The sequence below is a fragment of the Antennarius striatus genome, chromosome 18 (genome assembly GCF_040054535.1).
Source record: "Antennarius striatus isolate MH-2024 chromosome 18, ASM4005453v1, whole genome shotgun sequence".
NCBI classification, from domain to species: Eukaryota; Metazoa; Chordata; class Actinopteri; order Lophiiformes; family Antennariidae; genus Antennarius; species Antennarius striatus.
In genome coordinates this window covers 16,093,272-16,117,679 of record NC_090793.1, presented here as the reverse complement: position 1 = coordinate 16,117,679, position 24,408 = coordinate 16,093,272, and the positions used below count along the sequence as shown (strand labels likewise).

The 24,408-nt window shown below is 43.5% G+C and overlaps 1 protein-coding gene across 2 annotated transcripts in view; it reads left to right on the top strand.

Annotated features, from left to right (window-relative positions):
• The window catches only part of chd7 (chromodomain helicase DNA binding protein 7), a 63,072-nt gene that overhangs the window by 2,579 nt on the left and 36,085 nt on the right, over nt 1-24,408 (top strand). For both annotated transcript variants that reach the window (XM_068340005.1, XM_068340004.1), the window contains exons 2-4: nt 15,174-16,742; nt 17,522-17,856; nt 23,393-23,844. In XM_068340005.1, the coding sequence (XP_068196106.1) occupies nt 15,293-16,742; nt 17,522-17,856; nt 23,393-23,844 (2,237 nt within the window). In that variant the 5' untranslated portion in view covers nt 15,174-15,292. The remainder of the gene's footprint in view (nt 1-15,173; nt 16,743-17,521; nt 17,857-23,392; nt 23,845-24,408) is intronic.

Genomic DNA, 24,408 nt, shown 5'->3' with positions numbered 1-24,408 from the left:
ATGAAAAAAGTTTTAAAATAGACCATTCATTACAGATGAGTTCTCAGATTCATTTTATAATCCAGTGCGCTTTCTAATCAAGTGCGCCTAATGTATGAAATTTTTTTTAGAATAGGCCATTCTTTGAAGGTGCGCCTTATAATCCAGTGCACTTTATAGTGCAGAGGATACTGTGTTGCCTCACTTCTCAGAGGAGCTTTTCCTTTTTTACTCTAAAGCAAATTATGACCAACTGTTTCTTCTTAAATTTGAAAGTGTCTCGCTAGAACGTGTTGCCTTGTATATCTTGTTTTCTCATCCTTTGCATTCATTGTTGCCATTTTTTCCATGGAATTCCTCATATACAAACAGGGAAATTCCTGACACTGCTGTAATGTGTGGATCCGCTACATGCAGGAAAATAATTCTTAGTCAGTGAAAGACAACACTGATATTTGCCAGTTAATTGAGATTTCACAGAATGCAATTCAATTTGGTACAGTTTGGTCATTCAGTGATGCTCATTTTCCACCCTAACCCTATTATCTTATCTGAATGTTCAACTAAGCAACTGAGTTGTTAAGCTTTCTAAAATGTGTTTATATCGATATATTTAATAAGATAACAGTGTTGTTTTCTTGGTGACATATAATAAAATAATGTTTTTAAAGGTGTTCAGGATAGGCTGTGCAGAATAAGGGGCAAGATGAGAGTCACCAGGCTAAACAGGTGTGTGTGTGTGTGTGTGTGTGTGTGTGTGTGTGTGTGTGTGTGTGTGTGTGTGTGTGTGTGTGTGTGTGTGAGTGTGTGTGAGTGAGAGAGTTAGTAATGCCCCTAGTGGTGTGCAGAGCACTTGTAACTGACAACACCATTGATGTTGTACACTAATGTTGTACACCAAGTCCAGTATTAACTTTGCCATCCCATGCCATTTAACATCTGAAAGTAGCTTTATCCCAGGTAATCTGTAATTTTTTGTATTGGTAAATCTACCCTCAACTTCTGCTTGCTCACTAATTTTATAGCAGGGCAGGTCTGCTGCTCTTCTATGAGTTTTTATCTTAAAGATGAATTAAAATGACTGACATTAGTTAAGATGAAGAAAAGCTGTAGGCCAATGATAAGGACAGTTTTTTTCAATCCCCCCATCATAGATTTCTTCGTAATGTAGTTTGGAGTTAGAAAGTTGGACACACTCAATTTGGTTTCTTTATTTTGCTTATTTTTAAAGTTTAAACCACATTAGAACTTCAATTTTTCATGTGAATTTGATCAAATTAACTAGTGAAAGGGAATGTTCATCCACATGAGCACTGAGTGACAGTCTGACCTTCCATGCACATTTTTTTCTTTTTATACCTGTGGATGCCGATTGCAAGTTTGTGAAACTTTATTTTCCAGTGAACAACAATTGTCCAGGTTAGGGTCTGTGATACCCCAGTTGTCAGTCAGACACATGCATTTGTGCGAAAATAGCTGTTGGCAAACTGTTCAATTCACAATTTTAAACCATTGTGGGATTTGTCTTATCTGAAACACTACGTCTGTCACAATTATAACATAATCAGGCTCTTGATGCTGATTATTTGAGTTAACTGCAATCATTCAACCTAATTCCTGGAATCTAGTATTGATGTGTGAGTGTGAGAGAGAGATCCACACACATATATATACACATATGTGTAAATATTCACATGTATTTGTAATATACAGAGAGACCAACTATTTATCTTATTATTAACGGTAATTTAAATATTTATGAACCCTCCCCATACTGATATTAAACCACCTTCTATCTGTATTACCTTTTCCCACATTCGATCGACTGTTTAAAGCACTTTTTGTGTCTCACGTAAGTCAGAGACTCGTGGAACGGAGCGCAATTCTGGATGCTGTCAGCCAATAGAATGCGTGTAAGGTATCATTTGACTGCCTACCAAAAATCGGCGATACACATAAATATATATGAATGTGTATATGTGTATACATCAAGCATATCTGTACACACACACACACGTGAGTACAATTTCTGTTTTCTGGTGTTTTACTGATATTCTTTTTATGATGTTTCTGTGTGGACACTGAAATTGGCTCTTAACTTCAGCTGCTCTTCTCTCAGGGTAGATAACTTTTCCGAGAGCATCTATTGACACCAACATTCGGCATCATTTGTTGGCAAAGCCACAGCGCTGCTGTGAGTACATTTTGGATTTAAGCCAAATAAAGAAGAGTCCATTAACTCGGAAGACTGCTATTTGTCAGATTTTTTCAGAAAATGGCTAGCAGTCAAACCCATTTATACCGCCGGTCCAAAAAAACACACATCCTCCATCCCAGACTATTCACTGAGGCAGTATAGGCTGGAGGTAAATCCATCCAACCGGCCATTAATGAAGCTTTTAGAGGAGAGTCCACGTATAAATGTGACATCACTTTTCAGAAAGTTTATTTTTATTAAACTCGATCGGCGATCAGACTTAAGCTGTAGTGACAGGATATACGAGAAAAAGATTAATCAATAATAGCCGTTGTAATTAGCAGTTTATGAGTTTTCAGCTGAAAAGTCATTTTTCTTCTGGTCAGAAGGTACCGGTAGTCATCCCACGCTCCCTTGACGTCACCACATTTGTATATTTGGGAGGTGAAGGGCGATCCGGTTTAAAGATGAGTATTGAACCGACTTGTCCCCCCCCTGTTAAACATGCGTCGAGCACCTGATGCTGCAGCGCCGCTGTCGTCACGCCTGGCGTCGAGTACCTGAGCTGGAGTGCTGCTGTTTGTTAGGGAGGCCATTTTGTCTCATGTCATCATGATGCATGGATGGAAGCTCTGTTTGCAGAGATGAGACGTACCGCTGCCGCACATCTCCATCCCTTTCATCTTAACATCCAGTGCTCCATTCTCACCTCCAAACCTTTTTTTTTTTTTTACTCTTTTCATCTTCCCATCTTGCTTGTCTTTTTCTCTCCTGCCTCCCCCCACGCCTTCCCTCCCTCCCAGTCCTCTCATTTCCAGCCAAAAGGTTAGTGGGGGTCTTTAGCACCGTGGTGACATTCAAAACTAAGTGTCATCACTGCACCCCCACCCACCCAAACCTCACCAATCTCTCTCCCCCCTCCTCCTACTCTGCACTCACCTCCCCCACCCCCCATTCTCCTCCTGTGGCGAGGGCCTTCTGGACCAAATGCTGCTAGAGGCTGGCGTTAATACAGCTCTCAAGTGTTTGTGTGTGGGCTGCATGCATTTTCTGTGTGTAATAGAGGAGACGCCCTGTCAAGCACATCTCTGACCTATATGTGTTCAAGCCTTTTAATCTATCCTTGACCTCCTCGCAGTTTTCAACGTGTGGCGTATCCTGTTTTTCCTCTTCATCCCTCAGCTCTCATCCGCCATCAAGCGTCACTGCTGTAAGGACACAAATGAGCAAAGAAAAAAACGCAGGACACTCCACTGGAAATATGTGGGAGTTTTGTGTCATCAGCCATTAAATACCAAATGCTGAAGAGTGCCACCATGAGAATCTCATCAGTTTCTTTGAGTGCTCTGATATGAAGGCAGTGATAGAGATTCACGCATGCTCAGACCTCTCCTTATTTCTCTACACTCATTTCTCCTACAGAGTGATTCACGCAGCCGATGAAAGGTTAACTGCTGCCGGTCATGGAATTGACACCCAGAAAGACGGATAGAGATGGATGCGGTGAAACTTGCAATGAATATGGAAGAGAATGTGTATGGAAATTTAGCAGTAAACACACTTTTGTTATACCTGTGATAAATGAGTTGCATACATGGTGTATAATTAAAATTCATATTAATTCATAGCACCTGAGGTAACTCAAAAGTAGGAGTTAATTTTTTATTCAAAGTATAAAAAGCTTGATCTGGCTCTCAACCCCCCCCAATGGAAGCCCATTTGATCCCATTCAGCACGTTGACTCTGTTGAAAGGGGTGTGTGCACACGTCCCAGGGGAGACGTTACCCCTCAGCTTTATAGGAAGGACGCTGGAAGTTAATTGGTTGTTAGCAGTCTGGCAGGCGGGGCAGGGAAGGAAACAAGCCAATCTCTGGGGACACGGTCCAGTCCTGCCTGTCCCATTGGTCAAAAGGTCCGTGTCAATAGCAAGGATTGATTAGACGGGTGTGGGGTTTGGCTGCTCTGGGCTTGTTTGTGACACCTTGTTTCTGCACGAGTACCACCTCTTTGATATTTTTGTGTATTTTAAGATAATCTAGAAGAGTCAAACAATGCCCCCCCCCCCCAGTAGTTTATTATGTAATGGGTACGACAGAAACCTCAACAGTTCAAACTCCTGCAACAAATCTTGTAATTTTCAAAGCGTCTACCCCTCTACCAGCTTGAATGGAGCTGCAGGGGTTTTCCAAAGGACACTAAAGGTAGTGTGTCAGATTGATACCTCATTTGCATCATGAGCTACGATTTCCCCCTCGCTTGTAATAGTCAGCCAGATAGAGTAAAATTCTGATTTTCCTATCCCTTCACACCGTCCATACTGAATTTCAGTAGAAAACTCCAACACTGGAAATTGACACAAAAAAGTGCAGCAAAGAGATGTGCTTAGTTGTCCTCTGTTTGAGCCGAAGGATGCACAACTCTGAGGTTTCTCTTGGATTTCATGCAGTCCCTGGAGAGACGTGACCACGATTCAATGTGTGATGTAAGCTTTACTTGAGAGTGTAACCTGTACTGGTTTTCATCCTAAGGAGGATGCATGGAATGTTTATATTTTCACATATAGACAGATTAGACAACCGGTGAATTTACATAGTTTTTTCTTGCTAACCCCTAGTGCAGGAGTTGGCGACCCGCTGCGCTGGAGTCGTATAAGGCTCTTTCATCCTTAGGCTGCAGCTCTGTTTAGCTTGGGAAAATAAAATATAATATCCAACTGAGGTGTATTCTATTTGTGTTATGTATGGTGGTTGTAAATTGTAAGATTTTTGTTATCTTGAAACTTTGAATTTTATGTGAATATTTTTACTATTTTCGTCGCTCAAAATACTTGTCACACTCGCCAAAAGCCAGTAAAAGCAGACGTTCCAGTAACCGAGTAAAATAAATATGCAGATATTTTTCAAATATTTATTTTTCATTGTTCAGTGAAATGGTGCTCTTTTTCTTTTCCAGTTAATTTTTAAAAAAAATTCAGGTCAGTGCACAAGCACTTCATTGATTTCATAAACACAAAAAGTATTTGTGGCTCCCAGTGTTTTCTTTTCTGTGGAAATCGGGTCCAAATGGCTCTTTGAGTGTTGAAGCTTAACAACACCTGAAGGTGAGAGAGATTCAGATGCAGGACACCAAAAAATCAGAATATTCCATGGCTCTGAGATTCTTATCTTAAAACCCAGATGCTCTTCCCCTCCTGTGTGATCTGTTGTGGCACATTTGTATAAATCACAATCATTTCATCTATGAAATTGTCAAAAACATCCATATTGACAATGACATGTTGGTGTCAGTGGTCTCACTGTGGCATTTGAGGCTCATTCCTCTGTTATAGTTGACTAATTTTGAACTGTTTGTGAAAGTTGGACAGAAAAAATAGCAATTGGATATCTGACATTACAGCTTCTATGATTCCAGTTGTTTATGCCTCCGATGTCTCTCTTTGTAAAGATCTGACCTCATACGGAATGTGAATTAACATGGTCCTCGTGATTCCTGTTGGTTGATTGTAGATGCCTTCCTGTTCCTTAACCATCCACTGATTTAGTAGGTGAGTGCAGTAGTGAAGGAAGCTATCGCTAGGGAAGAAGGTATTCTTATACGCCATTAAATGGCAATCCATAATGGTGTTATTACTGTTTGAGCCCATCACCTTTGCATGTCTCCTGAGAGCTACTCTCCTCCACATCACACCTTTACATCCTCATCTAAGTAGCTTTCATAGCTGTAGCAAGAAGAAAACATGGCCAGGAATTCATTGAAACTTCTTTTGAACATTATCTTGGCTCGAAACAAGCAGCTTCAGGTCTCTGACAACTAGCATCAAACATTACAAACTAGGTTTCCACGCTGGTGGCAAAACATAAGCTGGTGTTGAAGTTCTTTTTACCTTGATTTTGAAATTTGTAAGGCTGTAAAAGGTAACAGTGCCTTAAATACTGTGTGTCAGTGTTGTACTGCCTTGCCTACGTCTACTTAACCCTGTGTCATCTTCACCAACACACCGGCATCCTTCAGCTTTTACCACAGATGTGAATCATTCTCAAAGACTAAACAGTTGGTTTCATAGACCCTAGAACAGGTTCTTTTGGCTCAGTGGGCACGTGCACTCACACACACACACTTGCAGATTGCTTGGCCGCCTTCTGTGGCCTACTTCTTTCTCTCCGGTGCCTGTCTCTCGGCTGGCCTCTGTGTCCTCTGGGATCTGACTGGGAGCCGGCCAGTGGTTTTTCCTACCACATGGTAAAGGCAGGGAACAGATTGGATAAACACAGCCCTTTCCTGCTGGCCCACCCCTCCCAGAAGCGCGAGCACACACACACACACACACACACACACACACACACACACACACACACACACACACACACACACACACACACACACACACACACTGTCCATTAATGAAGCAGCCGTGCGTAAAATAACCAGATTTTCTCTAGCTTCACTGCTTCTCTTTCTTCTCTCCCTTTCTTGGACCCCCCACCCCTCTCCTCCTTCCTTCCTTCCGGGCCTCAAATCCCAGCCCCAAACACACAGCCCTGCATCCCCTCACTTGAGCGTAATTACACACACAGCTAGCCAGCTCCTGCACACTGTCCTCCATTTGGGAACAAAGGTATAAATTATAGCGCCTTAGATCCTCATGGTAATGTGTGGGTGGGTGCACACTTGTTCTCGAGAGGAAGAGGGAGATCACTCACTTCTTATGGTGCCTAGTTGGGTTGTGCCGAAGCTTTTGGTGTAACATGTTTCTTTGGCTGTGTGTGTGTGTGTGTGTGTATGTGTGTGTGTGTGTGTGTGTGTGTCCCTGCCTGTCTGTGTCACTGTGGAAAAAAAAGGTGTTGTTGACATGGCAGAGATTTCCTGTAATAAAGCCTGGAGGCTACAGACAGTTTAGCTGCCAAACTTTGAACAGCACAGACATGACTGCATTGAGCTGCTGCTGGCTCATCTCCCTTCCCTGCTTCACCCGACTAACACTGCGCAAACACACAGTTCTAGCCGTATGTCAAGTACACTGTGACATATAAAAATTGGTAAAATCTCGTCAGTTTCCAAACATTTTTGAAGAGGGAAACACTGTAACGGAGGAATCTGGTTCTCTCCACTCTCAGTCTGTTGTGGTGCATCTCGATTTAGACCAGATGACAACTAGTGACCGAAACGCCTTTGACTGGACAAACCTGTCTGTTACATCATCAGACAGGAGGATTATTTGGACTGCAAGCAGAATTCATCATCACATTTTGGCATATCAATGTACATTGTTCAATAACTAATAAATAGTTTAATACTGGTAGATAATATTCATTACAAAGTGCACCCTCCACAGTAGCTATGTGTAATACACTCCCAGTTAAGTTTCAGCCCATGGCCGTTTGGATGGGCAGCGTTTTCATTAAAGTTAATTCAAGGACCAGCTTTAATGCACTGCGGTGAAAGACGGAACAGTATTGCTGGCAGCTTGAGAGGCCATTCAGTTGCTCTAACTTGGCAGAGATATTTTGTGGTTTCAACTCTGCTCAACAGATAGCCTCTAATTGCGGTTTGACAGCACTGCTCCATCAGTGTAGATTCCTGCACATATATGGTTCCTTGGGTTTCCCATCAGTGTATTGCAGACCCAGCAGCCCCCTGACCTCTGGTTTTGATTTTTTTTAGCTACGTGTGGCTCTGTTGGACTCATGTATGAAATTAACAGCAAGTCTGACTTCACTGTTCTATAACCTCATGGGGCCTGATTTGAGTCAGATCACTTGCAAATATAACAAGGGTATGTTTCCTAGCAACCATAGCTGTCCAGCCAAATGTATTAAGGTGATGTCAAAGCACAAACTCCAGTTTTTCAGACATCTGCATTGAGTTGATGACAATGAGGAAGAGAGGGGAAAAGTTAGAATAGATGCTAACATTTGCTGTGGGACAACATCAAGACGTCCAGGTGAATCAAGATTCTAGAAATTATGTCTTGAGTTTCCCATACTTACTGTGTTTTGAGTCCCGCACACATCTTTAGTAAGCGGTAAACCAGTTTAGCAGTTTTTATTGTCTATTTACATCTCAGAGAACATTATTGGGTGGATAGTTTTATGTAACTCACGTGATTAAGTGGTTACATTGATCCTCTTCTCTTTTCAGCTTTTCCCTTCAGGGGTTGCCCCAGCGAATCAGTTGCCTCCATTTAACCAGTCTTCTACTGTATATCCTCTTCTCTCACACCAACTACCTTCAGTTACATTGATACAGATTTGTTCAATCCTGGGAGCATATAATTTGCATATAAAGAGGAGACCCACAAAAAGTTGATTGATTCATATGTAAGACATCTCACTATCTACGAACATCGCTATTTTGGGGCACACCTCCTTTGCAATACAGCAGCTTGGTGTTTCTTAAAACACACACTTGAGAGCTGATGTTCCGCCCTTGTTTTGTTTAGTGTAGATGAACACTGAATTGTAAGGAATGCTGTTTGTTTGGGTCGCTGTTGCATGATCTTGATGTACATAGGGTTTTGCTGTATAAAAGTGAACAACTCCATCTGATTTTGTACATTGATTCTTTTTCAAGCAATAATTCATCATGTGTTTTATATAATGATCTGATGGTTCTAAGCAACACCTCCTTGTTTAACAACCTGTCCCTCAACCTTGCGTGACATTTCAGGCTTGGGGTGTGAGGCATCGTGGTTTTGTTGTCTCACCATATCCACCAGCATGGATTCTGCAATTTGTTTATCCCTATGATAAAAATGTGGATGCAATAATGTTCTCGTAGAATACTTTGCGCACACTAGACACTGGAATCAAATCCATTAACTGACATAAAGTGCAACCAAAGTGTGCCAATTTTTGTGCTGATTGACTCTCCTTCTGAAGTGCAGACCCAGTGGTTTGACTTTAACCCTTGACACAAATGAAGTGGGGTGTGTGTGCGGGGGAATAAAAATGGTTTGGTTCGTCCCGTAAAAATACTGTGTTTTGTTATGTGTACAACTGTTCAAATATCTGTTCCTAGTCATTTACTTGTTAGTATGTTTGCGTTATGCTAAAAATTGTTTAAAAATTTATTTCAAGTGATGTAATTGTAAAGCCCTTGATAATAAATTTCTAAAAATATTCTTTGGAGGGTGTCTGGACACATAATTTTAACAAATATCATAGTTTTTATTGCTGCGTGTTGCTGTGTTACGGTAGTGACATATTTCAGGTGCGGGAAAACATTTAAAGAACAGGCAAGGCATTGATATATGAAATTTGTGTGGTTTTTGGAAAGAAGCAACTTTTAAAAATGTGTCTCCAACTCTGAACTTCGCACGAATTCGGTAGAATGGCCAATATAAGGTGCACTGTGAGAAAATTAAAGGCTTTTAGGTGCGCCATATAGTGAGGAAAATACTGTACTGAAAAAGGGGTTCTTCACTGATCCTTATGTGCACTCTTTCCATGTACTGGAGAGGTTTAGAAAAGAGTTGTTTGTGTTTCTAAATTGCCATTGGATGGATTGCAAGTCATTTTGCAAGTAATCTTGTCATACTTAGCATTAGCACATGCTGTGGCTTCTTCTCTGCTGTTGAGACACGCTGGAGGCAGTGTAGAAAAATAATGTGAACAGACTCTTAAGAGTAACTGATATACTCTGGTGGGTTGACTGGAGTTTGCTGTGTTTTTCAAATTGCTCTTTGTGGAACCGCCATGCAAACTCAGCTCTGTGATCCTGTAGTTTACCAGCTGACACAGGCACCATCATTACGTATTTGGATAGATCTACTAAATGAATATTCTCAGTCTACATAGGCTAATCATCTAGAAAGTTAATCATTTTAGTAAATCAACACTGGTAATATGGTCGTGTTTTGAAGGAGTTGTTCCAATTAGTGATTAGTTGAGTGCTGCTTTCAACTTCTTAAGCGTGACAATTTTCTGCATTTCATTGTCACTGATGGTGACTTCAGGGCAATTCTTATCTTAATTGAGAAGTATAATCAAATTTGGTTGTACTTAAGGAATTCATATAAACAGGCAACAATGTTTAGTATCAATGCAGTAAGCTAAAACATTTAGTTAAAAATAAAATTGGCACCAAGATAAGAAATATGAGAGAAATTGTACTAATGAAGGACTAATTATATAATGGAGGGGCTCAGATTGATGATTCATTTTATCCCCTTTCTGCCAGACCTTGTTTAGAGAAAGAGACAATCATATATCTGTGATAGGGCTACACCAACCGACCATGAAAACACACATTACAAAAATTTAACCCAGAACATTTCTTTTGCAATTAGAAGAAGTTTCAGATCAACTTACTGCCACTCAGTTAAAGAATCGGCTACCACCTCTTCTACGGTGTGTATCATTGTTTACTTGAGCAAACCAACCACATGACGGTAACGCTGCTCTCATTGTTGGCCAAATGGTCTGAGCCACCTCACTGAAGCTGTCTGCAAACACATCAGTGACAACACTGAGATCAACAATATTTCCATCTCGAACGGGAAGCAGACAGGTGTGACTTCTAGTTACCTTTTGAGCACTCCAGATTCTCTTCATTGTAGTTGAGTGGATGCTAAACAGCGATGATATTTAGGTTTTTCATACAGGAGCTGATTGATAAGTGTTTTTTTTTTCTCTGGCTACCCCCGAAATCTGAGTGATAACATCCATCCAGTGTTATCGAGTAATCAAATGCAGACCCACAACCTTCTGATGCTTTTTTTCCAACCAAGCCAGAAAATATTTGCTATTCCGTCTTCCATCATTGGTCCTGATTACCTGCAGGTGAATGTGTGTGCACACAGCACACTTACACACAGGGAGGGTTTCACCAGTGACGTGGTTTTACCTCCTCTGGATTCAACGCATGCCCTTTATGGCGGGGGGGAGGGGACTTATGGGTTGGGGGCTAAGTGCCTCATCTCTTGATGAGATTTAGCATCTAAAGCAGCACACTGACCGTTCACCTAATTCCTTCCGCAGTGACAAGTGAGCCTTGGTGCCAAACGGTGCACATGTTCATGTGGGTGTGGGTGGGTCGAGGTCTTGGATGAAGTCGCTTCAGGAAGTTCAAGAATACAACGTGGAGGAAAGCAGACTGTTGGACCTCGGGATATTTCTCTCATGAAGAGATGATGATGAATGCTGGGGGGAGAGAGAGGAGGCTCACACAGCTGTGCTTATATTACAGCTTGAACGTTTTAATATCACATTATGCTGAGCGTGTGACGAAGCTGACGGGAAATCAGTTGCGTTTGTTCAAAGCTTGCTACAGAGGATGTGAAATTACTCAGTTACCCTCACTTGCCAAACATGCTTGCTCACAAAGGAAAACATTAAAGTGTGTGTGTGTGTTTGTGTATTTTTTTTATTCCAAAATTAATTTTTGTCCTCCAGTGATCAGAGCAAAAAGATCATGATGCAAATTACTGTTGTTAAAATTTTTCTTCTTGACTCATTGATGTGACTCATTAATAATATCATTGATGTTTCACATTCTCTTCCAAAGACCAGTAAATGTACATTATTTTTAAAGTCAGTGAATAACTTAATAATAGCAACTGATTCTCAGCTGTAACCATCGAGTTGTTTTGTGCTTTTTATACCAACATGATGCTGGCTTTTAGAAATTTTCAGAAGCCTGTTGGCTGTGATCAAGTGAAATTATAATAATGAAATGATTGGATTTATTTAACACTTTCCTAATCCCGAAAAGGGCTTTGCACTGAAACTATTATTCATTCACTCCACAGTCGCACCAGTGGAGGTAAACTATACCTGTAATCACAGCTGCCCTAGGGCAGACTGACTGAAACCTGGTTGGTAATTTATGCCAACCAGCCTCTTTCATTCATTCACATTCATACAACAGTGAGAGACGCTGGTTGTAAAGTGGATGATGGGTCTTGCCCAAACGCACTATGGAGAATAACTTGAGTGGGATTGAAATGCCAACCTTGAGACTGGACAACCCGCTCTACCATCAAAGCCTCTCAGCAGGATCTTTTCTAGACATTTTGGAAGTGTGCTGTGTTAATCAGGGTATGCATTTGTGGATGAAGTAGTGAGTAATTCTCTAGGTGGATAGCCTCTTATCGGTCAATCACACAAAATTTCTAATCATTTCTAATGATGTGAACTCTCTGTGTTTTCATATTCTCTGTATAGAACCACAATGGCGATTCCGCAAATTCTTTTTTATTCTGTGCTATTTCATGCGAGTGTGGTGCTCCAGTTAATCTACTGGTGCCCATAAAGGTTTATTCCACTGCTATGCTCTGTCAGCACTTAGCTCAGAGTTTATGGCACCCTGTATGCTTCCATAGAATCTCTGCAGAAATAGAATGAATACGCCATGCGCGTCTTTTGAGGCTCTCGACTTGGATGATTCTGTGCAGATTGTAACATAGAAAAGAGTTGATCACCTGTTTTTCGTCTTTGTGTAAGCAGCTTGTTTATGGTACAAAGGAACACGGAGGAAGGCCTTGTTCACTACTATTTACACAACAAGAGAGGATCCTGTCTTCAGGCTTTGTTGAGGTTTCCAAGCAGAACACCCGAAGGCCTGAAAGAACATTGGTTTACTGTAGTTGTGTGTCATGCTAATAGTGGCCTACTACTGAATGACTCCAATTGCATTCTTTGTTAACCACATACTCCTTGTTGAACAGTACACACACACCCTACTCTTTTCAACTGTGGATATGTGTGTGTTTAGATTGTTCTTAAAACAATTAATTGTGATCGATCAGTGGAATTTTCTCATTTCAGCCAGTGCCTAAATTACAACAATATATTACTTAAAATGCTAATTGTGCAGACTTTTCCATACGTAGAAATAAGCAGGTGTTCCTAGTACATGATGGGCTCTGCAATAAAATTACTAGGATAGTGTTTAAGGCACCTCTAGTAAATTCATTCATCCTCTTATCGGCTTCTTCCGCTTTTGCTGGTCACATGAGTTGCAGGAGCCTATCCTGCAACCCAACAGCGGGCTTACAGGGGGGCACTCCAAGCATGAACCCTGTGAATTGCAGCTCTAGTAAATTTATTTCATTAATTATTGGTCCAGCAACTTCTCTGGTTTTTCCATGGGATCTTTCCTCACCAACTCAAATTGAACATTCCAGTCCTTGTCAAGAACTTTTTGGAATTTTGCATTGAAAAACCTCAAACAGGATTATTAATGAGACCTTCAGCTGTAATGAGGTTTGATGTGATATTGATCTATGACAAAAAGATTCCCAACACTACAGACTTTCAACAAATGATGAATTTTAGATATGACAGCCTAAATTTGACTATAAAACTTGTATAGTTCTAAAAATGTTATGTGTATAAATGTCTTTGTAATTATGTTTGATAGAAGTTCAAAATTTGAGGTGCATTGTCTTAGAATAAGTGATTAAATCCACATATAATTGCCGTGCTGGAGTAAAGGCAAGATGGTGATGGGACGTTGACACAACCACCATTATTTCAAGTTAATGATGATACTGATGAACGAGGCCAAATATACCTTTGGAGGAATGTTAATTATTATCAGGGATGTGATGAGTGGCTGTTTCTGTTTGACACCAGTGTTCTATGAACGTATTTGAGTGAATCATACTAAAAATAATCATGTGTCACCAGGGGATTGGTGTGATCGTTTTCTTGCCTCAACAGAGAACATTTCATCAGATATGTGCAGGTATTTTTTTACTTGGCTACAACGCTACTGTTTTCAGAAACAGGGCGGCCATAATGGATTTTTGAGTCGTTCCTGAACATTTCAGGAATGGACTGCCTGTATGAAAGGGGCTTACTTTGCTGGCTCGATGGCTTGCTGACTGGTTAGCTAGCCTAATGAACGACTGGTGTGCTCTCTGGCCTGTTGGCTGGATGGCAGCTGTTTCTGTTCAAACAGAGTTGCATCTGCTGGCTCCTTTTGTTCCATTACACACACACACACACACACACACACACACACACACACACACACACACACACACACACACACACACACACACACACACACACACACACACACACAATGACTGTGAGTGTGTTGGAAAAGAAAGCAGTCCTTTTGTTTGGTAGTAAAATGGAGGTGGGGGGGGGGCATAGCTAATGTGAAGTGTGCATGTTTCAGGGTGTGAATGTGAAGGGCTTTTTTTCAATGGGAGCATGATTTTTTTTTTTTGAGATGGTTACAACTGATAAACTCACCAAACATGCAACTTAACTTGCTCCACCCTCTACTCACCATGTAATAAGGTGGCTTAAAAATGAGTAAGTATTAATGAAGTGAGAATACCCAATGAGGCTTGAGAAGAAATGATTCTTTTGTTTGTAACAAGTGCAATTTGCCTAACAAATCTTGTTTTGGGAGACTTTTTCTATTAACTGGCTCCTCATCTCAATAAAACATTGCACTTCGACTAGCAGATAACTAGTAAGTAGCTATTGGCAAAACTGTGGTCTTTGGTATGATATTACTTGCACAATATGAGGTGGTAATATTCCACTAGCCATGCTGGTTATAAGTATTGAGCTAAAGCTGTGTAGTTGATGATGAAAAGATGCTGAAGTCCATTCTCCTTCAAATGGCAACATTTTGGAACTGATCCCTGCACACATGATTGCCAGGGCTGTAATCAGCACTGTATCTGTTCCAGATCAACGCCACAGAAGTAATACCGAAACTTTACATCAGGGAAGTGCTAATAAATTTAACGGCATTTAAAAAGCTTGTTGTTTTAGTTCTGTCTGAATGTGATATAAAGATTAAGTTCCAGGGGTTAACTGTAAAAGGTTCCCGTTTCTGTGGATCAGTTGTAGGCATTGTGTCTACGAGTAAGCTGATTTCAACAACTGCCGAAACTTGATGTTAGTTGAACAACTCTTCTGAACCACACAGTAGCCTCCTGATGTTGCATTTATTGTCTTAACATGAATTTCAATATTTGTCTTTATGCTCTTCCTGGTTCTGATCTTGATACCTTCTCTGTCTCTCCAGGAACCTTAATGAGGAACATGGAGTAGTAAACTTTAAAACAGCAGCTAGCTGATTAGCTCCTCACTGCACAACATTACCCTCCAGCCAGTCCCCTCCGTCCGTGGGCCCCACACCCGGCCATGGCGGACCCAGGGATGATGAGTTTATTTGGGGATGATGCAGGGCTATTTTCAGATGGATTAGATGGTTTAGGAGACTGCTTCCCCCAGCAGCCGGCCGCTACCCAGTCCAACCCTCTAGCCCAGCAGACTAATCCCTCTCTGAACCATGAGCACCAGGGGAACCGGGGTTACCACCAAGGGATGGTCCATGGACCTGGAACAGGGCAGCCTAAGTTGGGGCAGATGTATGACCACGGCCCGTACACAGGATACGAACAACCTGGTGGCCCTGGAGGGCGAATGATGGCCCAGAACGGTCCCAACCAGGGCCCGCCTAATGTGAATTCTACCATGAACGGCATGGCGTCACACTACCACAACAACCCAGCTAACTCCAGCAATCCCCACCACGGCTACCCGGGCGACGCGGGAGGAGGAGGGGGTGGAGTCTGGACCCAGCAGCAGAATAGAGCAGCCTATCCGCAGCCGCCGGCACAACCAGGGGGCGGCCCCACCCAAATGGGAGGCTACCAGATGTCTCAAGGCAACTACGGTGGGATTCAAGGCCCGCCTACACCCAATGCAGCTCGCATGAACCAACACTATCCTCCACAGAGCATGGCACACACTTCCGCTCAGGACCCATCTCACTACCTGGGACATGTTGGAATTGGGGGGGGACAGATGAGACACCCTCAACCCCAGCCACAGCCCCAGGGTTATCCCAACATGGGCCACACACCCAGATATCCACACTCCCCTTCCCGACAGCCACCACACCCCCACCAGCACCAACAAGGTATGGGGGGTTTTGGTGGTTCCCAGTACTCTGGCTATCAGGCCCAATACGGAGCCATGGGACCCGGGATGGCCCAAGGTGCTAACGCAAACATCAATACAAACGCCAGCCAGGCCATGGGACCAGGGCAGCTTGGCCAGAGGTTTAATCAAGGATCGGGCCCAGCAGCTGGGCAGCAGGGCCAGCGATACCCCGGCGGACCACCGCACCCACCCCAGTCACATCAGACCCACTCTGCCTCGATGCCGCAGCAGGCAGGACAGCAGGGTCAGTCTATGCACACCCTAAACCACCCCCAGAATCTGACCCAGCCCCAAAACCAGCCCCAGTCCCACCTCGCCCCCCCATCTCAGGGATCCTACTCCTCCCCCACGTCTATGTCCCCCATGCGGGGCTTGGGAACCCCGACGCCTCCTCCCCAGCAGGGCAGACCCCCTAGCGCAGGACTAGCCGGAACGCAGGAGGTGACGGGATACACAGCTTTGCAGTCGCCACCCAGTGCTATCGGTCATCCGCAGAGAACTCCCCAAGCCCCTTTATCTGCCCAACACCCCCAGCACCAGCAGCCCCACAGCATGCCTCTCAATGCAGGACAGATGTATCCTGGCATAGGGCCACAGCGTGGCCAGCAGTTGGGTCCAAACCGGCCGCAGCTCCAACAGCAGCAAGGTAGGCCCAGAATACCAAGCTTTTTTTGTTTTGCTCTTGTGATAGTCTCATTCAATCTTGTTTCATTCCCACATGTCTTTCTGCTGCAGTTTCATTTCAATGGACACAAGAACACGGATCACATGTATTAACATTTGAAGAAAACATTTTAGTTGCTTGTAGTGTCTCAAAATTCAGAAGGAAGAGAAAGAACAGCTTGATAGTTTCAGGAGATTTTGCCTCACCTCGGGCCAGAGGTTATTTACTCTGTATATGTTGTGTGAGGGAATCCTTTACCTGTTTGATGGTAACTGGGGGACTCATTTTAATATTGGACAGCAGGGTAAACTTTCATAGCTTCATCCAAAGCTTTTTAAATCAATCCACTGGACTTTGAGAAAGTTTCTTGAAGACGTTTCGCCTCTCATCTTATCCTTCTTCAGTTCTCGTTGTTCATGCAGCCAATCACCTGTTCTTGCACATAGATCCACAAAACTACGACAACCCATCGCACCATCTTTTTAAACTAAACCAAACAACAGCATTACTACACCTCAGTGTGTGTGTGTGTGTGTGTGTGTGTGTGTGTGCAGCAGAACAGTTAACAGTATGTGATCCTTCCTGCTGTCCTACCCTTCTTCCACAGATGTTGATTCAGCTTTGTGTCCGCCTCTGGTGCAACTGAAAGGCAAAAAGAAACACCTCCCTGCTAATCTGTGTTCAGACCTTTTTTTTATGTAGCAAAGCCCAATGAACAGGGAGTCTAGATGCTGTGTTCATCCGCTTGTCTCTACTTCCAGGACCTCATGATGCGTCGCTCAGCCAAGGAGGGGACCAGCGACTTCTCCCAGGCCAGCAGCAAGCCCCTCGCAGCGGGCAGCCGCTGCAGCCCGCCTCCATGGGTTTCCAGGGCTCACTCGTCAGCCAGCATGGAGTTCCGGCCCCAAACCAGGGCTTAGCGCCGCCCGCCCAGAATGCTCAGACACAGCACACACACTTGTCCCCCCACCCCCAACAGTTACAGAGCACGCCCCCTCCCCCCAGCCAGCCCTCACACCCATGGGCACCTCCGCCTCCCGCCTCTTACCGACTGTCCTCACCCCCTCTCACTCCTCAGAAAGTGCCTCACATACAGGTGAGTCCATGTCAAACACACTGTGTGTGTGCGTGCGCGTGCGTGCAACAGATTAAGACGATGAAATTCTTTTCATATGTGGGTGCTTTTTTTTTTTTTATGTGAATGTTTTTTTTCACGTAGGTGGAGGAAAGCGTGTGTTTGGAGTGTAAGGAGGAAGTGTGTGTGTGTACAAATGTGTGAACATTTGAGAACTCAGCATTGCATTAGGCCCAGGTTCATTGGCATCCTGTGTGTGCGTGTGTGTTTGTTGCTTTTTGTTTCTTCTGTCTTGTGTGTGTGTGTGTGTGTGTGTGTGTGTGGTTGTATTGGGGTGGGGTTGATGGTGGTGTTGGTGGGGTGGTTGCAGCTGTTTGTTTGCTGTGAGCTGCATATCCTGAGACATATGCGCAATACACATAGATGCCTAGAAATGCACACAAACACACAGGCGCCACAAGAATAATCTCCCCTTGCTCCCACAACTCCCCCCTTCTCAGTAGAGGAAACCTCCCTTCCTGTCTCTCCCTCCTCCCCGTCTCCTCTCTTTCCGCTCTCGCTTCCTGTCTCTCTCTTTCTGTCTCTCTCTCTCTTTCTGTCTGTCTTATCCATTTCAATGTCATGTCTAAGTTAATGTGGTTGATTTGGAGAAGAGGGAGATGGTGAGGAGGAAAGAATTTTCAGGGTGATTAAGAGAGAAGACAAAGAAGTGGGTAAACAAGTAACACTCTTGAGGGCACAGGATCTTTGTGGGGGGGGGGCACCTCCATGTGTGTGTTTACTGTCGCCTACATCATGTGCCCTTAGATTCCATTAGCTTATTTTGTTGCTCAGAGCCCCCTTTCCATTCACAGACGATAGCATTATCGTCCCTCTCAAACACACATACATACACACACATCTGGTTCTCTTCCATCCATTTTCACTATATTCTCCCCTCCTCCTCCCCCTACCACACACCCAACCCCACCTCCAAGACTGTGTTGCAGCGTTTTGAGGTTGGCATTTCAGCCGTCACACTTAATACATCCAGCTCTTCTGACCTAGATGCCAGGTTGACTGGCGAGACCCGCTCTTCGCCTGGGCGACTCGCACGCACCATCCTGACTGTAGCTGCAGGCCCAGTGACCCCTATATCACACACACACACACACACACACACACACACACACACACACACACACACACACACACACACACACACACACACACACACAACAACAAACAATGGTGTGGCTTGGTATAATGCGGTCGAAAGTGGAATTGCAAATGTGCCTGGGGAAATAGGATAGCCTACTGTAGCTAAAGGACTTCTCAGACTGGTTGGGGTGTGTGTGTGTGTGTGTGTGTGTGTGTGTGTGTGTGTGTGTGTGGAAGCACACAAATAGTTGTCCCTGTGCCTTATGATGCACTATTAGAAAGACACATACACACACAGACATACCAAGGTGGTCAGTCAGTCATGATGACTGTATGTCTGGTACTCTAAGCTCCATCTGTTACCTAAGCATGGTTATTACACGCGCACACAAACGCACACACACACGTGCCTCTGTCAGCAGCTCAAGGTCACAGCTCTGGCAGAGTGCTATGTGCTGACCTTTATTCTACATCTCACACACACACACACACACACACACACACACACACACACACGCAAACACACTGTGTGTGTGCTACTTACAGCACTCTAGTTGACATATAACATGCCTGAGTCACCCCTCCCCCATTCATGCACGTTATCAGCAGGTTATTAGACCCCAGCTAACTGGCTCTGCCGCTTTGAAGAAATGCTAATGCTCATTAGCTTCTCGGCGTTGGGATGGGTTTTCAGGTAGCTAATAAAACATCAGGTTTCTTCTTTCGTTTCATCCCAAAATCGTGTTGGTTTGTAAATAAGAGCTTCTTTCCAACTGAAGCTGCTTAACACTCATAATCCCGGCGCAACACGTTTTGCATATTTGCTGGCTCAGGTTTAGTCTCTTGAGCTACTGTCCAGTGGAAAATGGAGACGAGCATGTCAAATGATGTGAAATCACATTGTGGTTGTATCCATGCTCAACAAAATGGCATCCTTGATGGTCCTTTGAGGATAGATAACACCAGCGCCATCGTGGTCACCTTGCCAAGCTGGTTCTCTGTTGTCTGATTAATGTCGGTTATGCCGGTTGAGCGATTTTTATTTCAGCTCACCTTTTGTAGAGCCGTGACATACAGCTGCAGGCGAAGCATCTTATCAGACAGAATGCGTTTCCTGCTTTACCCGGAATTACTCTTTGATTTTCAATCATAGCAACTGATCTCTTAAGATATCTGAGCTTTCAGATGTAAAAAACCATTGCACTTACAATAACGTAACAGGTTATCTAATCGAATGACATCATATCCTCATCATCCATCTCGTATTTGCAGAGGAGAGGAGAGAAAGTAGTGAAATTGTAAATAAAAAAAAACAGCCAAATACCATGAAAACTCTTGTTTGACGTTTAAGTTAAAAATGTGAATGGATTACAGCAGGGCTCCCATCAGGGTTGTAACTCCTTTTTCTGTGATGCTGTACTAAAGTAACCTTAAAAAATGTCTCGGAACATTTAGAAGGTAATGAAACTGCAAGGAAATATCTGGGTTATTGGATCAGCATAGATGAATGTATCAGCGTTTTTATTGATGACCAGCTAATGCAACATCTGTCATCATATTTTGATTTCAAAGACCGCGATCCTGGTTTCATTTACAGAATTGAGCTCAGTCACCCGCTATTCCGGCTTTTATTTATCAAGAAAATGACAAAATATTAAACAGGTAGCAGGTGGTCTGTGAAGACAGCGATACCCAGAGGCAATCTGTTTTCAGGGGGTGACCATACACACCAGGAAGTGTCAAAGCAAATGCTTAGCTATTTCTGTTTTGGACAGGCTTTCTGTCAATAACGTGAGCGACCACGCCGAGTGGATGGAGGTGGTTATGAGCTGTCAGTTTTTACATGGAGGAGCGTGGAGGGTGGGGTGAGTCGACGGATGGACGGGACAGTAAGGGGAGAGGCTGGAGAATGAGCACAAGATTTCCTTTCACTCCATCCTTGGGGAGTCCTCTAAGTGTTTTTTCATCTCGCTCTTCTTCCAGCTGTCCTTCTTCCAGCTTCCCCCCCCCCTTCTCTGTCCTCCTCAACACTTTTCTCTCCATCCATTCTCGGAGGGATGAAACTCAACCTCGTTCACCCCCCCCCCCTCCCCAGTTCTGTCGTATTATCCACGCAAGTCTGTTGGTAGCGAGTTCATTACGCATCTTTTCATTATATTAGGTGTCTGTGATTGCGTTACAACCTGACGTCAGCTGGATTGTGACGACGCGTCATTAGACCGTGTTTGTGTTCCCCAACCACGATGGAGAATGAAGATTAAACAATTTACATTATTTTTCGCACTATAAGGCGCACTGGATTATAAGGATTTTAATAGGCCAATGAATGGCCTATTAAAAAAAACTATTCATACATAAAGCAGGTTGGATTATGAGGCGCACTGAATTATAAACCACACTGGATTATTAAAACGCATCTGAGAACTCGTCTTCAATGAATGTTCTATTTTAAAAAAATGTTCATATGTAAGGCACATTAGATTGTAAGAAATTGAGAAAATTAAAGGCTTTTAGGTGCGCCTTATAGTGCGGAAAATACTATAACACTTCCTGTGCAAGTAAGCTAGGCTCTCCAAGCGGAACACCAAACCTGACACAGGACCCTGTGTGTGTGATTGTTTGTGTGTGTACACTGTGCATGTGTGTCTCCATTGTCATTTGTGTGATTGATTATATGGGAAGGTTGGCAGGAGGACAGATTTATCTCTTGGCACCACATCCTTGCTATCTCCCCTCATCACTCTCCGTCCGTCTCTCTCTCTCTCTCCCTCGCTCCCTGAGCAGTCTCCTGTCTCTCCCCCAACCCCCCCCCCATCCCGCATTTGCGTCTAAATGGCTCAGTTTACGTGTGTGTCAGCAGGTGTTTGTGTGATGTGTGACCTTGCATTACTTTGTTGTGAAATTGTGGTGTTCGTGCATTAGTATTCACCTGATGTAAGTAGACTTTTCAGCGATGGCACCCCAACTCTTTCCTCCTCCACCTGAACACAACCAAGCAATGCTAATTGCGTGTGTGTGTGTGTGTGTGTGTGTGTGTGTGTGTGTGTGTGTGTGTGCCTGCCTACATGCACGCACAGAGGGGGAGCTGCTGCCATGGCATTTTACAATAAACTTGCTGACGTTCACACACACACGCACACACCTTGTCGACACACTCGGGTACACCACATGTGCAAAAGTGCATCACGCATCCACACAAGCGCACTCTTGCTTTGGTATGACACACACACACACACACACACACACACACACACACACACACACACACACACACACACACACTTACTCCCTCGCTGTGCCTTTTTGAAGTATGGAGATAATTTATTCGTGTCATGATGCCTGATTTCCCATCTGCTACTGGGACCCTGAGCAGCTGGAGAGAGAGAATGAGGGAGGGAAGGAAGGAGAAGGAGAGGGAGGAGAGGCAGCTGGAGAGGCTCCCAACAGCTGGTAACCAGTTGCCTGTCACAGAAAGCTTACTTGGGAGCAATGAGGAGGTGGTGAAGGGAGAAGGAGGAAGGAGAGGAGATTAAGTCTGCAGGGGTGCAAAGTAGGAGGAAAAAAAATTCCGTGTCAGCGGGTTTGTTTACGCAGGTTAGCCTGCTAGAGGAGGAGGTATGAGGGTGGAGGAAACTGCAGCAACAGGGAGTCGAGGAGTAGAGAAGGGAAGGTGAGGGAGGAGGTGCAGGTGCACCAGCAAGCTTAAAATATCAGCATAAGTAGTCGTGCATTTAAACAGGAGAGCTTTCACCACAATTTAGGGGTCTTAACAGGAGGGAAGTGATGCCAGAGACATGTCGTCTTCATCTCTTTGTGCAAATCTGCTGGAAGTTGTCCTTGATGTCATCGGCTGAGCTAAACTACAGATAGTTATCAAATATTCTTCAGTGGCCACCGTTGTGTCTGTGCAACCTGCATGAGAAAACACTGTAGAAATACGTTAATCTGGGTGTGACAAAGAACAACTTAAAAAAAAACCCAACAACTCATGACTATATGCCCAAATCTGTTGAATGAAAGATTGGCATCTTTGGGTTTTAGACTCATAATGGAACTTGCATAGACAGATGTAAGTTTTTTTTTATATTTAAACAATGATAATCTGGGATGGTGTTGAGTCTAGTGGCAGTATCCCAGAAAAGAGTGATTTTATTTAATTCTCTAAAAGATACAACAATGACGATCGGGATTTTAAATGTAGTCGATTGATTTCAAATGTTACTGTTGAAAAATCTTCATCATTATTAAGTCATTATTATAGGTTATCTTTCCGGCTTTATTTGTGTGTGTGTGTGTGTGTGTGTGTGTGTGTGTGTGTGTGTGTGTGTGTGTGTGTGTGTGTATGTGTGTGTGTGTGTGTGTTTGTTTTAAATGAGTTGTGAAAAAAAATACTGAAAAAAATCTTTCCATCTCCCAGCATTCCCCCAGTGACTCGTCAGGTGATGCCTCAGCGACAGTTCCTGACAGGCCAGCAGTCACCGGTGCCTCCAGCCAGCCTTTCAGTGCAGAGCAGCCCAGCAACCAGGAGACAAAGCCAAAAAAGAAGAGGAAGAAGAAAGCAAAAACAGTGGATATAGAGGAAGACAATGGAGCAAAGATGGCAGGAGGAGAGGAAGTCAAGTTGGAATTTCCTGGAACAGGAAGTGATGCAGGTGAAAAAGTTACTGGTACAGGAATTGCAGAGGGAAGTTCGCCACCAGCTGAAGAGAAGAAGAAGCGAAAGAAGAAACCAAAGGAAAAGGCGCAGAGCAAGGAGCCCAAAGAGCCCAAGACCCCGAAGACGCCTAAAACACCTAAGACCCCCAAAGAGCCTAAGGAGAAGAAAACCAAGAACTCAACACCGAAGACCAAGACCCCCAAGAAAACCAGGTAGGAACTGCACCATTTGTGTCACCAAGTTAAGATCTTTAGAAGCGTAAACTTCTAGGTGCAACAATTAACACTAAAGATTGACATAAAATAACAAGAAAATTAGCATTAAAAAATGTAACGCCAATCACTGTGTGCTGGAGTCTATTTCTGTGTGTGTGTGTGTGTGTGTGTGTGTGTTTGTACCTGATCATAGGGTACAGTGGAACATTGGCAGGTTGTTTCTTCTATAAATCCTAATCCACATGCTTTGTAAAGTTTTCTTGGTGGAACGTGTTTCTTTAAGCGCCAGTCTTGTGGTTTAATAGACTTTTTCAGCCAATGCCTCATTTCAGGACTCCTATCTGTGACTCCTCTATCAGTGACTCCATCATTATGGCATTTCAATTTTTACAGCAGGTGGTACAAAGAGGTACTGTCCTCCTGACAGTAACTTTTTTTAACAGCTGAACAGGATCCATTTGTTGCAGATTTAGTGTTTTCATGGAACTTGTTCTCGGATGTTGCAGATGTAGGGCTCTCCATTGTTGTTTGTGTTCCAGGTGACCAGACTAGAGTATGATA